The sequence below is a fragment of the Mustela nivalis genome (genome assembly GCF_964662115.1).
Source record: "Mustela nivalis genome assembly, chromosome: 10".
In the NCBI taxonomy this organism is placed as follows: domain Eukaryota; kingdom Metazoa; phylum Chordata; class Mammalia; order Carnivora; family Mustelidae; genus Mustela; species Mustela nivalis.
Genome location: NC_139029.1, coordinates 26,968,432 through 26,983,294, shown reverse-complemented (window position 1 = coordinate 26,983,294; position 14,863 = coordinate 26,968,432). Strand labels below are relative to the sequence as shown.

Genomic DNA, 14,863 nt, shown 5'->3' with positions numbered 1-14,863 from the left:
CTCCATGCATTCTTGGTAGCAGCCACCCCAAGCCCCTGTTCGTGTGGCCAGGAAAGGCTCTGGCGAACCACCTCCTCCAGGCTGGCCAATGCCCTTTAAAGCAAGATGTGCTGGGAGCTCTCTGGGGGCAGGTGGAGGCCTGGGTGGGACAGGGCAGTGGAGGGCAGGGGATTCCCCAAGGGCACGTGATTGTGGACTCCTGGGAGGGCAGCCCAGTTGCCAGGGCAGTGACCCTGAGCTGCCTGAGAAGGGGCAGGGAAGCAGGCCCGGGATGTAGGAAGGACCGGGCCACACTGTGATTCACCAAAGAACTGTTAGCTGCCAGGACCCAGGCAGCAGGGACCAATCTGGGAAACACCTGGAAGAAGCCTGGCTAGAGGTCGGGGTCCAGCCAACCCAGGGCCAGAACAGTCCAGGCACAGGTACAACGGCGCTTCCAGAGTGAAGGGGGATTGGAGGGAAAGGAAAGTCAGAGGGAGCGAGAGTTGCACCCTGCTGAGGGTCAACTATTCCTTCATTCGTTCCACAGACTTTTCTGGAACAGTCTCAGCTGGGCTCCTGGACAGCAGGCAGAGGCTGAGGAAGAGGCTTAGATGCTAACACCTAGCTCTGGGGTGTGGTGCCAGGGAGCGAGTGAGGGCCAGGGACATGGAGCAGGGGTGTGGAACGCCGAAGCAAGAACTTGTTATTGATCCCGTCAGCACTGAGTGGGACCAGTCCCTCAGTCGACACCCTGGAAAATACTTGCAGAGTGTGTCTCAGGATGAGGGGAGATGTGGTGGGGGGAGAGGTTTTTCCACAGGTTCCTGATTTCCAGGCGTTTCTGGATTTGACACGGCAGGCATGGGAACCCCCGGGGACCCTCTCAGCGGGCTGGGCGGGTCGGAAGTGAGTGTCTACTAGTGCCTACATGAGGGTGGTCAGGGCCAGAGCCCACAACTTGGTGCTCAAGGGCAGGGGTCCGAACCCAGTCCCCGCAATATGTCAGACTCGGGGTGGTGACTAGAGAGATGGGAGCAGCCAAGGTAGATGCCCATGGCCCTTGCCCCTCGCCCCTCACCCCCACCCATGGGAACAAACAGTGAATCACCCAAGCTGACTTGTATTAAAACAGCAGTTGGCACCATAGAGCAGTGTAGGAGACTTGGGAGGTATAAGACCAGGAGAGACGACTGGGCTTCCCTGCCAGAGTGACTCTTCAGCCGAGACCGGAGAATGAGGAAGAGAAACTGAGGGACAGCTATCCGAAGCACGGACTGGATAGCTGAGCTCACGGAGGTCCCTGGGTGGAGGCCTGCAGCATTGGGCCAGGCCTGGGCAGACCCCTGCCTTGTGGTCACGCACGGTGTGGGGAAGGGAGCTTCCTCTGGAGGTGGGAACAGACATACGGGCCGCCCCCATCGTGTGCCACAAAGCAGGGGACGTCCGCCCTGCTGTGCCTTTGCTGGCACTTGGGAATCAGACCCTTCTCTCAGGCCTGGGAAAGGCACCGACTTCATTTCTCAGTGCTGGCCGTCCAGCAGCTCGGGGACCCGTATATGAAGCCTGGGTCGGTGACCCTTCCGTCTACACAGGCATTTCCTAGCACCTGGCCTTGGCTCTGAAGTTATGTAGGGGTTTTCCCAGGCTGTTCGTGGCCACGGTGCTGAAGAAGTGTGACATCGGCGTCACACCAATCGATGTGTCCCACACACATCGGTGGGACATCGCTGGTACCACCCGTAACTAAGGGCACCCCTGTGAGAACTGCAGTGTGGCAGGCCAGCAGAAGTGCTTCCTGGGTGACCTTTCCACTCCAAAAGTTGCTCTTTCCAGTGTTCCCTGTGATGAAGCTATTCTTTTGGCCATTAAATGTATTGAGATAAGAGCCCCATGCTAGCACAGAGGATAGGACCGTGGACAAACAGGCAGGATCGCTTCCCCGAGCTTCTGGGTCTCAATTCTAGCAGGAAGCAGACAGTAGTGCATGGACGGATGAATCTGTGTGACTCTTCAGCCTGGGAACGTGTCCTGAGAGACGGGTGTGTCCAGGTAAAGGCTTCCCTGGCTCACAGACCGGTGCCCGGGCTAGGAGCCCTGGGCTCGGAAACCGGTGGGAAGTGGCCACTGATCTATCCCAGGAATCCCTAGAGGAAAAGGCCGGAGACTTGGGAGAGGTGGGAGTAGCTCCTGAAATGTCTTCCCTGTCCTGTGGCTGGCAGCATGCAGAGGAATTGAGGGAGGGCACAGGGTCATTTCCAGCCCCCTGGCATGCAGCGTCAGGTGGCTCATGTGGGTGAATGAAGGAAGACACAGACTTGGGAAGATGTCTCCCAACACGGCCAGTGAGCCCATGCACTATGGTCTCCCAGCCTCCAGGCAGGCTGCAGTGCGACAGGAAGATCCGGTCTCAGATGTACCGGCCATCACCCCCACTGTGTCCCATATTCTCCCAAATACAGAACAGACCTGAACTCTGGCCTGTTTCCAAGGCCAGGGAAGGTTCTGCCCCTGCCCCCACCTCTGGCCCCCTACCCAAGCCTGGACCAAGGCACTTGCGAGCTAGGCCTACTGGGAGCTCACCTGGGGTGGGGCAGAGTCCTCGATGGAGCAGGACAGCTTGGGGGGACCACAGATGAACCCAAAGGGTGGACCCTCCCCAGAGTGGCCAAACAGTCTGGGCAATGACCGGGGCGGGATATGGAGCTTGAAGACGTCATTAGGACCCACCTAAGGATGGCCATGAGGACAGGTGAGGGCTTTCAGGGAACAGACCGGAAGTAAGGGACCCATCAAGGGCCAGGGTGCAAGGAGAGGAGGCCTAACTCTGGAAAAACACTGGTGAGAGACAGGCCTGGGTTGGGGGGAGTTCAGGACCCGGGCAGATTAGCATGGGTCACATGGCTTCGGGGAGAACGGGGGTGCTGAGCAGGGAAACAGAGGCCAGAGCTCAGTCCCCTTAGGCTGTGGTCAGGGTTGGTCGGGACCCTTGGGGGTACTTCATTGCTCAGTCTTGCAAAAGAACTTTACTGAGCCCCTTCTTGGGGCCGGACTTTGAGCTCACCCAAGGGATGCATCAGTGTGCGATCCAGGTCCCTCCCCGACCTCCTAGAGCTCACACACCAGCAGAGGAGCGAGGGAGGTACTAAACAGTGACTTACAAATAAGAATTTAGTTGTGATAAGGACATGGAGGAGCAGCACAAGGGGCACTATGGGAACGTATCACCAGGGCCTCATGGCATGTGGAGGGGGGGGGGTCACTACCCCCAGCGACCTGCTGGGCAGGGCCTGTCTGGGCTGATGCCACCTTCAGCCCATGAGGTGGGGAAAGGGGCAGGTGGTTGGAGATGCAGCTGTGGCTTGTCCCTCCTGGGGCCCCTGGGGTCCTGAAGCAGGGAACACCCGCCCTTCCTTCCTGAAGGAGAGAGGCTCAGCAGCTCTCCTGGGCCAGAGAGAGGTGCGGGCATCCTTCCTCACTGGTGGGCAGTGAGGCCACTACCGCTCAGGAAGCCAGTGTGTGGATTACAGGTGTTGGGGGGTGACCCATCTGTGGACACTGAGGAATTCACCAGCACCGCTTCCCCTCTGTTGTAATGTGTGGGTCGTTGAGGTTGCTGGTTGTCAGGTCAGTGTCCATGGGCTTTCCGGGAGCACTGTGTTTTCTTAAGGGTGGAGTCTGGGAGTCATCAGCAGACACCCACCCCGCCCTGCCCCGTGACTTGCTTTGTCCCCCTGTAAACTACCATGTGCTCAGCTAGGCAGCTCTGCAGATGTGCTTACTGGGTATCTCCCCTACACATCCCCATTCATCCAGTCCCAGAGTCTACAGATGGCGGGCTGTGAGCCAGGCACTGTGCCAGGCCCAGGGCGCATGGTGGTGGAAAGGCACGGGCTCAGATCCTGCTCTCATGAGCTTATGGTCCAGTGAAGGAGAAATCAGCAAGCCTCTCTAAAAACCCAACTGAGGTCAGTGCTAGGAACGAAAATACTTGTGCCATGAGAGGAATCGCCAGGGAGACCTGATGTCACCTGAGGATTTTAATTAATTGATTTAATTGAGCTGAGATCTGAAAGAGAAGTAGGCATTAGCTGGACAAAGCGTTTGTGGAGAAAGAAGCCCCAGGTGGAGGAGCTCACACGTGCAAAGGTCCTGAGGTGAGAGAGAGCTGGAGTTGGGGAGTCTGAAAGAAGCTAGTAGAAAGCGAGCAAGGGGACATGAGGTAAGGAAAGCCTGGAGAGGTGGGCAGGGCCGGGTCTGCACTTGCCGGCTCAGTAGCCATTGGTCATGGGGGTTATTGAAATTTAAAACTTAAATAAAAATAATTTTTCAAATTCTTTCATGTGAAATTAATTAAAGTATGAACTCAGTTCCTCAGTTACATAGCCACATTTCAAGCTCTTGGCCACATGTGGCTAACGGTTACCATATTGGACAATGCAAATAGAGAACATTCCCACCGTTACAGAACGTTCTCTGGGACAGAAAGTTCTCTTAGATCACGAAAGGCTTAAGGAACCCCTAATAAGAATGTTTTATCCTAAGAGCACTTTCTGTATATGAAGCAGGGTTGGGAGTGGGGGGATTCTAGCTGGAGCAACACCACTTTGAGAAAAGACCGAAAGGGGAATTCCAGGATAGCATGTACGTGGGCAGAGAGCCAGCAGACAGAGCCCCGGGGAGAAGTCCTGCATGCGCAGCAGGAGTGAGACTGGCTTTGGGGGGCTGTGGAAATGGAAGCAGAGGGATCTGGAGGGAAGTGAGAGTGAATCTGCATGTTTCTGCAGCCATAGAGTTCAACAGCCCAGCCAGATGATACAAAGTGTATGCTGGGGAGACCTTGTGGCACCCTTGGTGGGCAGCCAGAGTCAGGTTCATGTCACTGGAAATGCAGCCCAGGTTCAGGGCAGGCAGAGTGGGCCTGGCCATAGAGCCTGCTCATTTGAATGGGGTGGTGGAAGGAACTCTGAGCATCCTGTCCTGGCCCCAAGTGGCAGGTGTAGGAGTGACCCAGGGCTGTCACAGCAAATGAGCACAAGCTAGGTGGCTTAAAACAACAGAAATGTTTTCTCACTCAGTTCTGGAAGCCAGAAATCAGAAATCAAGGTGCTGGCAGGATTGGTCCCTTTCAAGGGAGAATGTGTCCCACGCCTCTCCCCTGGCTTCTGGTGCGGCCAGCATCCTTGGTGCTCCTTGGCTTGATCCTGCATTACTCTGGTCTCTGTCTCCAGCATCACAGGGCCTTCTCAGTGTGTCCCTGTGTGTCCTCTTCTCTGCTTACGAGGAGCCCAAAGCCTAGGATGTAGGGTTCACCCGAATCTAGTATGACTTCCATCTTAGCTTGATTACTTCTGCAAAGACCATTTTTGCAGAAGTTCTGGGTTGGTGAACCCATGGAAATGCAAGAAGGGTGGCGCGCCCCAAGAGAGAGAGGACATGGGAGCTTTGTGCTCCTTCCCACATACCTTGCCCGATGCACCACTTCCATGCAGCTGTCCTGAGCTCCATTCTTCTCTAAAAACCGACGACCTGAGGGGTTGCACCATTTTACATTCCCTCCCACAACCCAGGAGAGACCCCGTTGCTCCACACCCTTGTCAGCACTTGGTATTATCCGTATCTTTTTTAAAATTTTGGCTGCTGGGATAGGTGTGCAGTGGTATTACGGGAAATTAAAACCACCTGGGGAGTGTTGCTGGGGACATGGGAGGGAACAACTGTGACACGGAGACCAGATGCACACGGGCTCCCACCAGGAGCCATCGCACAGTCAGAACCCGCAGTGCTGCACGCCCAGGAGCGGCCGTGAGCTCACTGATGAATTTCGGGGCACTCAGCAGGAGCCAGAGAGAGCCTGATCTTTGGGGAGGTGAACACGCCCACTGAAGATAGACTGTGTCCTCCCTCTGCACAGCTCAGGATACTCTCCCGGCAATCTATCCGACGCTGTTTAATCTCAGTGGCAAGAATAAAAGACTGTTTTAGTGGGGGGAGAAAAGGAGACTATTTATTTTTTTTAAGATTTTATTTTATTTATTTGACAGAGAGAGATCATAAGTAGGCAGAGAGGTAGGCAGAGAGAGAGGTGGAAGCAGGGTCCCCGCTGAGCAGAGAGCACGATGCAGGGCTCGATCCCAGGACCCTGAGATCATGACCTGAGCTGAAGGCAGAGGCATTAACCCACTGAGCCACCCAGGCGCCCCGAGCCTATTTCTAAGTAAGGTCACGTTCACAGCTCCTAGGGAATTAGGACTTGAACCTGTTTGGAGGGGGCGCACAGTTCAGCCCCGTACGTGTGGCTTGCGTGGCTGGTTTGAGGTCACGGTGAAGTGGGTCCGAGTACTGGCTTAGCTATTCACCAACATGGAAGGCAGCTATGCTCACTCCTATGCCACCCACACTTGTCACTCAAAGGAGTAGAGCTTGAACAAACATCCTGGCCTTATTGAGTCATGGAATCCTCATCTAGAATGTGGTGGTAACACTTACTGCCACACGGGGCTGTTGGAAGGATCATCTGTGATGGTGTACATTAGCATGCTTAACCATGCTTGGCGTATGGGACTCATTCAGCAATGACCATGCTTCTTACTATTGTAACTGCAGCAGTTCCCAGTCTGAGCAACAGGACACCCTAGGGAATCCCAGACAAGAGGCAGAGCACAGAGATGTGGAATCTGGTAAAGACCATGCCTAGAATGCAATTAGTCAGGGGCCAACAGGGACACCAGACTCAGGTAGCAAGCTGGGGTTCAGGGCATAGACTTTTTCCTCAGGGAGGACCCCTGGCTTAAGAGAAGGCTTAAGATGGGCGCCTGGGTGGCTCAGTGGCTTAAAGCCTCTGCCTTCGGCTCAGGTCATGATCCCAGGGTCCTGGGATCCAGCCCCGCATCGGGCTCTCTGCTCAGCGGGGAGCCTGCTTCCTCCTCTCTCTCTCTCTGCCTGCCTCTGCCTACTTGTGATTTCTCTGTCAGATAAATAAATAAAATCTTTTAAAAAGAGAGAGAGAAAGAGAGAGAAGGCTTAAGAGAAGGCTGATGGGTGGTAAGTGGCCAGAAGTGGGACCATGGTCACAAGTCCACTCTTAGAATCTGAGAGGAGGTTTTCCTGGTTTCACTTTCTGGGACAAGGCTAGTGTCCAGCCAGAAGTCAAGGTGGCTGGACCTCTGGGCTGAAATACAGAGTTGCAGCTGGTTAAGTCCTCCTCACCTTCATTCTGGTTCCTAGAGACGTGGTGGCTCCAAGGGGCCCCGGGCAAGTATGGAGTATAGTATGAGAGGCTGGTGCCACGTGGGTCCAGACAGATTCTTGGGAAGTGGAAATCTGCTTATGGGGATAAAGTAAGGTCCTGGAAGGGTTGCCCTGCCCAGCTGAGAGGGTTAGAAAAGGTATGGAAAGGTCCTCAGGCAGACAGGGCCAACAGATCATCTGTAAGACCCATGACTGTGTTGGACAGGTGAGAAGTTTAGTTTGTTCAAGGACCTGATTACTGTAAATATGAGAGCAAAGGCCTTGGCTCTTCTCTGAGCCTCAGTTTCCCGCCATAAGAAATAGAAGGTTGGAAGAGATGTTCTTAAAGACCTCTCGCCCAGGTCTGACAGCCTCTGATTTCATGAGTCGTCCTCAGAGAAAACTTGCTCAAGTGGGAAGAGCCTGCCAAGGTTGGGCCTTTCATTCTGAGTAATGAACTGACACAGCAGAGACTTGACATCTATTCTGCTCTTTCAAGGAAAGCTGGACAAAATAATGCCTTTTTCAGAGAAATCGTAACCAACGGTGAAATGCAGTGTTTCCGGCCTAAACCCAAATCAAAGTGGAGAATGCCAGCCTTCTTGAACCCTAAGGGAGAAGATGCACCAAAGCTCCCCATGAAGAAGGGCAGGTTGACCAGCTGACTCGCTGCTGTAGGTACAGAATGCTGCGGAAGCCCGCCTCCCGACTTATAAGACCTCCTGATCTGCGAGAGCCGGGAGAGAAGGATGAGGGTGGGAAGATTCAGAAGGTTCCAGGACAGTGCTGGTGAAGAAGGAGGTCCCACAGCCCTGCAGTTGGCTTCCTCGCCAGTCCTGGACCGCTTCTCATGAAACAAACGTGGCTGCAGACACCAAGATCCTCCCGTCGCTAGTCCTTTCATTCAACCTCCTATCAAAGCCAGAGGAAGATTGGCACATTGACTTTGAGGTTCTCCCAAACCAATGTGCTTTGAAGGGACAGGACCAGGGGAGGCCAAGTTCTAGAACAAAAGCCCACTACCCCCCTCCCCAATGCCAACATTATAGAGGATCCTAGAACTCAGGAATCAAAAGAACCTTCCAGGATATCCCAGCCAGGTCCCCACCCCACTGAGTCCTATGGGCACCCCCCCAGTAGGGGCTCACTTGACTGGAAAGTCTGTAAGAGCAGGAACTGGGTCTCCTGCTCAGCCCTGTATCCCAGACTGGAGTACAGTTGGTATCAAGCAGGTACACATTACTCTCTCTGCACCTTCCCTGATAGTTCCCTTCTTTTTGTTGTATTCCATTGTACACACTCTGAGGACCCCAGGGGGCCAGGGTGGCAGCAGCTGGACATTCTCCTTCCTCTGCCTTCAAAGCTAGGCAATTTCCAATGCCCGCATTCAGAAATTGACAAACAGAAGGTCCCAGTATGATGAATGCTTTTTAATAGGCTCCCCCTCCCCCTCCATCCCAAGTCCTAAGGTTCACTGAACGCTTAGGCTCTGAATGTCAATAATCAACTGTGGGGGCTTCTTTTAAAAGGAAAAACATTGGCTTGGCAATGTCAAAGTTGTGTGTCTGCCGGCATCCCCCACCCCCAGCCTGGGGCACCTGCGGAGTCTACCCAGATCAGGCTTCCCTTCCTTAAAGTCTGATTTCAATTGGTTGCTGGTTCCTAATCTAGGATTGGTGAAGTCAGAGTTGGCATTAGCAGCTACCACTTAGTAGATGGTTTGATTAGTGTCCGTCTCTCCGACTAGATTGCAAGCCCTGGGGCAGAAGCCATGTCTTCATGGCTCAGCTCTGTATCCCTAGTGCTTAGCAAAGCTCATAAAATGAATGTATGAATGAATGAATCTGATCCAAGACATTGGGTAGCTGCCTAGAGACTGTTGCCTTGGAAAGGGGTCTCAGAGCAGCCATCCCACATTTGCAACAGGGTCTTTAGTGCTGGTCTTCAGGACCTGGCCTCTCTTTCTGTCCAGCCCATCCCCGACACCGGGAAGTGATAACTCAGTTCACATTTTGATATGTGAATATCCACAGGAGCCATCCCAGAGGAAACTCTATTAACAAATATTACAGAGTTGAGATGGGGCTTAGGAATGGACAAAGCAGTGCATCAGCTATGCCCTGACTGCCCTTAGGAAGACACAGGCAAATAGGCAGGTAAGACAGAAAGTCACATGACCACAGATCCTGGGTTCCAACTGAGCCAGGTAGGACCTTACTGTGAGGCAGAGCAAGCTTCATGGGGGTTTAGCATTGGAGGTTATCAGGGAGGGCTTCTTGGAGGAAGTAGCATGTGCAAAGAAATACAGAAAGCTGGTAAGAGCCAACAGGGAGAGGACATTCTCAATAGGGCATGGGTGTGCAAACCATGGAGGTGAAAAAGGGAATGTGGGAAAAAGGAAGCCGTTGAATGGGGCCTCATGGGGCAGGAGAACAGTGGGGAGACTGTTCATCAGGAAAAGCTCAGACCAAGGAGATAATAGACCTTTAATTAGACCCTCATTAAAATTGTGATGAGCTAAAATTGACCAGCACAGGAACATTCCTAGCCTTCCCCACCCCCTTCCTTTCTTCCTCTTCTTTGCCCTCATCCCTCCCCTCACCAATTGAAGAGGGCGCTGGACTCACTTCTGCCTCCAAAGAGGGTATTATTTTTGTCCAACTGGATTTTAAGGCTTTTAGGAAGTACAGAATATCCAAAACAGGGAGAAGCAGTCAAGAAGTGGCTAGGAGAGGAAAGCAGATTCAAGCAAGGTCTGTTCTGGATTCTGTGTCCTCTTCATGATGTTTGAAAGTCACCAATAAATAACATGAGCTATTTTTAAATGTTTGTAGATTGCTGAACTGTATCTATTTGACCGCGCACCATTTTGAGGATGAACCACACGGGTATAGCTTTCCTAGAATTCCTCTCTGCATGTGGATGCCACTGTCCTCTTCCTGAAGGCCATGAGGCTCGTGGAGGAGAGGGGTTCCATCTAATTCATCACTGTCTCCGCAGCACGCTGGGGGTAGCCTGGCCCAGGAGAAAGACTTGTAAACATTGTGGTCAGGTGACCCTAAGGCTTTGGAAATGACTCCACTTCACTCCCTTCCTTCCTCCTCCTCTGAGAAGAGGTGCCTGTCCCCTGCTAGTCTGAAGCTTTACTCACATCTGTCTCTGTGTGTGTGTTTCCCTCTCATTGCAGAAGGCAGATCTGGCCGTGGCCCCCCTGACCATTACCCACGTCCGCGAGAAAGCCATCGACTTCTCCAAGCCCTTCATGACCCTTGGTGTGAGCATCTTGTATCGAAAGCCCAATGGCACCAACCCCAGTGTCTTCTCCTTCCTCAACCCCCTGTCCCCAGACATCTGGATGTACGTGCTCCTCGCCTATCTGGGGGTCAGCTGTGTCCTCTTTGTCATTGCCAGGTAAGGGACATGCTTTGGCCAGAGTTCTGGCCCAAGGTCAGGGTTTCAGGGAGCCAGACTGGTCCCCACCTCAGCAGTCCTTAGCCACTGGCTAAGGTTCAGGCCACTGCTGTGCCTGCTCCTCTCTCCCTCGCTGAGGCTCAGATCCCTTTATATCCTTCCAGGAATATTCCATAGATCACCATCCCCCCATACAAGCATACATGCCAAGCTTGTATTCCCCAGGCCATCCCCTGGTCTGTGTCCATAACCAGGAGGCAGCAGTCCTATCCCAGCCCTGTGAGCAGCCTTGGAGAGGCTAAGTCATTGCCCAGAGCTGCACCGCCTGGCCAGGTACCCAGGACAGCAGACTTAGGTGTGTTGGATGGTCCAGCAAGTGGACTGAAATGTGCAAGGCAGATTGTGTCCTCCTGGTTCACACAGCAGGAGGAATCGTGTCACATAAGCACACACGGGCACATGTGCGGAAACTTGGCACGTACGCCCCCGTCCCTAACACACGCAGGCCACACCCTTGCACATTCGGTAGTTCACACAAAGGAGACACAGCACATACTTGCTGGTGGATGGTGGGAGGAGCTCACTAGGGCACAGGTTTAGCTCAGTGTTTGCTGAGCACCTGGTGTTTGCCAAGCACTGTGCTCTGTGCTTTAGAGGCATTACATGACATCATTATCTCATCCCTCCACCCCCAGGAAGGGAAGACATCTGAGGCTCACCGAAGCCATCCTAACGACAAGTGATTGGCATTTGATCTCTCACCACCTAGGATTCTGTCTGTAATCCACATCCCTGGCTACCTGGACATTGGTCCTTTGCCCCTGCCCCAAGTGGGTGGCTCCTGGGCCCTGGACCCTCTGCCCCCTCCTTCCAGGCTCCCGCCGCCACTGCTCTGGTTCTTTTTTCTCTAAACCCTAACAAAATATGAAGAGAGACTTCTCTGGAGAGGCAATTTGAGATCCAAGGACTTCGTGTTTGGGCCTTTCCTCCTCCTAAGTCTTCTTTGAAAGCCTTCACTCCCTCCTCCCGCACAGAGAGAGACCAAAGGAAAGGATGTGAGGCATGAAATTGTCCTGCATCCGAAACCCTCGGCTGCCAGCTGGCGGGGGCCGCCTGTCCACCCAGCCCCGCCGGCCAGCCTTCAGGAGATGCCTGTATTCCTCTAACAGCCTAACAAGACTTAGAAAGCAGGAGACACTCTCCAGAGCTCTCGCCATAATTTTAGCAACTCCAGCCCCCTCTGGGCTCCCTACCCCTAGAAAACAGCTCCGGCTTCTCCAGCATGACTCTAATGTGCGCCCAGTCCCCCCTCCAATCCCTGGTCTTTCAGCCTGCTTCCCCCTGCCTCCTGTCAGGGAAGGTAGGGGGACCACTTCGCCCCCTACCTGGGGAGACTTTCTGGAAGAGATGAGACTTCTGCAGCTGCTGGAATGACGCAGGGCACCTGAGGGGACAGGATAGGGACAAGGGACCTAGCCACAGGGCCATGAACAGCGTCACAGTACAATTATCCTATTATGTAACAGTCACTTAATTCACACCCACCCCGCCTGATCCTTACGAAGGTCCTGTGAGGTGGGGATAATTCCCCCCACTTTGTAGAAGCAGCAAATCAGTCTCAGGGAGGCTCAGCCAGTGCCCGAGGTCAGAAAGCTTTTTCTTACAGAGTCAGACTCCCGAGGAAGACCTGTCCAGTTTAAATGGGCGTGGCAAACACCGGTGCCCATGGGGCTGGACAGGAAGCTTGAGGGAGAGGAGGCAGGGAAGGGGAGAGGCCACAGCGGCCCAGAGGACACACACTTGGCCAGAGGGACAGCGGCTTGTTGCCCCCAAACGACTGCTCTGGGCTGGAACGTAGGCCCAGTGCTGCGGCATTCATGGTGTTTAGACAGACTCAGATTTTTTTATGTGACACCTCATGGTTTTTATAGGTAGCCACTAACTCGATTTTTGTCCAAGACTGTCAAGATCAAGCACGACACAGCTCTAGGGTGGCTGTGGCCCTCTGTCCCCCTTCCATGTGGTCTGTGTCCTTCAGACCGCTCCATGCTGGCAGCAGGAGAGCTGGACACCGCTGCCTGAGAGCTGGAGTCCGCGAAGCATGGGCAGGGCCCCAGACTCCCTGCAGGGCGGCTGTGGCATGGTCCCGGGCTGTCTGTCTTGCAGACTCACCTGGCCTGGCCTGTGTCTGTCCAGCACCAGGGGTCCATGCCTTGACCAAGGCCTTTCTCTACCACCGGGATAGTCTGCTTTACACCTGGACACATAGAAGGAGAGAGGAAGGGAGGGAGGGTGCCTTCTCACCACAGAAGGCAGGGAGCTGGGACTTGGGGGAAGAAGATAACCCTACATGCCTACATGCCTAAAACCGGAGGCAGAAACAAGGGTGAACTGCCAGCAGGTCCAGTCCTGGGTGCCCCATTCCAGTCACATCCGGGGAAGAGATGGTCCCAGCCAGCCGGTGCTCTGTCTACACCTCTGTCACTGGCTGGACGTCATCTTCTCCTAGGAATGGAGACTGAGTATCGCTAGGTCAGCCTCCACTAGCTCCTACCGTTGTGCAAGATGGTGACAGTCCTTTGCAGCTGCAAGCCATTAACCCAAGACCATCACTAACCTCGGGGACACCTTCTTTACTGTCCAGCGTCCAGCCCGCTCCTGTTCTCTCCTGTGGCCTGGGGGTTAGAATCCAGACCTTCCAGCTCCCGGATGGCAGGGGCGCCCTCACCTGACTGCTCCAAACCACCTCCCCATCTGTAAAATGGGCCCCCGTTGCGCTGTCTACCTCAAGGGGCAGTGAGGAGCCGGGCCCCTTATATTACTTGATGACCAAGAGGCTCCTTCTAGAGCTGGGTGGTTTGAGCATGAGAAACAGGTCCACCCCCTAGGAATTTAGCCTATTGAAATCACCACTGAGCCCACGTTATAATGCCCCCAAATCTAGAAAGTCTCTCCTCCGAGGATAGGGCCGCCCATCAGCATGGGTGCCCATGGAGGGGTCCCCAGGGCTCTTTCTTCCAGCACAGTGTGCGACAATGGAGACAGGGACAGGCCAAGCCCCGCAACAGAGAAGTGGTTGAAAACACCTCTGAAGTAGTTGCAGAGAGCAAGGAGATCCCGAGGAACCGCTCTGGAAAGAGGCTGGTGACTTAGTAAGAGGAAAAGTCCCAAGTTCTAGGTAGCACTACAGCATGATACTTTCTTGTGTTTAAACACGATCCCAGGTATCGTGTGTGTGTGTGTAAGACACTCAGGACCAGTGAGGTCTCATCCGGAATCATTCTCACTGGGTCTCCCCCTCCCCCAGCCTCCCAGTGTGCTCAGGGCTGAGGCTCTCCTTGCCCCATGAAAACTCAGCCTGGGGTCTGTCACTCTTTGGCTCATATCCAGGTCACAGAAACCCCAGGGGTCTCTCTAATCACAAACACTGTTTCCATTCAGAAATGAGAAGGTTGAGTTCAGTAGAGTCCTCAACATTTCTGCCTTTGATCGCACATCAGACCTCTTACCTGGCCTGGCCCGCTCAAGGGCCCACTTCAGCAGGACCTGCCCCATGGTCTCCCCTGTCGCAGTCCCGTTGCCCTTCTCGGACAGGACACAGGGTAGAACTGGGCTGCATCTCTCTGCTGCTTGGGCCCATCCGGTCCAGGGAAACGCTGTGGGCCTGGTGTCCTCCCACCTGGCTGCGTCTGGGCATGCAGGGGCCAGTACCCTGCGGCAGGGACTCCCCCCTCCTGCGTGCACCTGGGAGGCACGCATCAGCCCAACCCCTGCCCTCCGGACCCCTAGGCGGGGCCCACCTTGTTACAGAGCCGCCCACCAGCTCCCTCAGCAGTCCCACGGACACTCCTCTCCCAGGACGTCACGTGGGGAATGTGGGGACCACCAAAATGCACGGCTCTCCTGAGGCTTTCTCCAGAAGCTTCCCATAGCAGCCTCCGCCTCTCCTCTCTTCAGCCTTTATCTCTTGCCTGTGGATCTGCAGAGCCTCCAGCCAGTTCGTGGTCATTCCCTTTGAATATCCCCGTCTTGGTTGGAAGCCTCACTTTAAAATTTCATATGTGTAGAATCTTCCCACTTTGTGAAAACAAAATTCTTCTCACGCGGGCTTTGGTGATCAATGTATAATTTATTAAAGCTTTTTAAAGGGGGATGGAAGAGTCACAACATCACACTTAAAGCGTATCATACGTTAAAAAAACAAAACAAAATTCCACTGGACATGCCTCTGCTTCTGGGCATC

The 14,863-nt window shown here is 54.0% G+C and overlaps 1 protein-coding gene across 2 annotated transcripts in view; it reads left to right on the top strand.

Moving 5' to 3' along the window:
- GRIK3 (glutamate ionotropic receptor kainate type subunit 3) overlaps positions 1-14,863 on the top strand; it is a 225,538-nt gene that overhangs the window by 185,975 nt on the left and 24,700 nt on the right. For both annotated transcript variants that reach the window (XM_082686539.1, XM_082686540.1), the window contains exon 11: positions 10,397-10,620. In XM_082686539.1, coding sequence (XP_082542665.1) covers positions 10,397-10,620 — 224 coding nt within the window. The remainder of the gene's footprint in view (positions 1-10,396; positions 10,621-14,863) is intronic.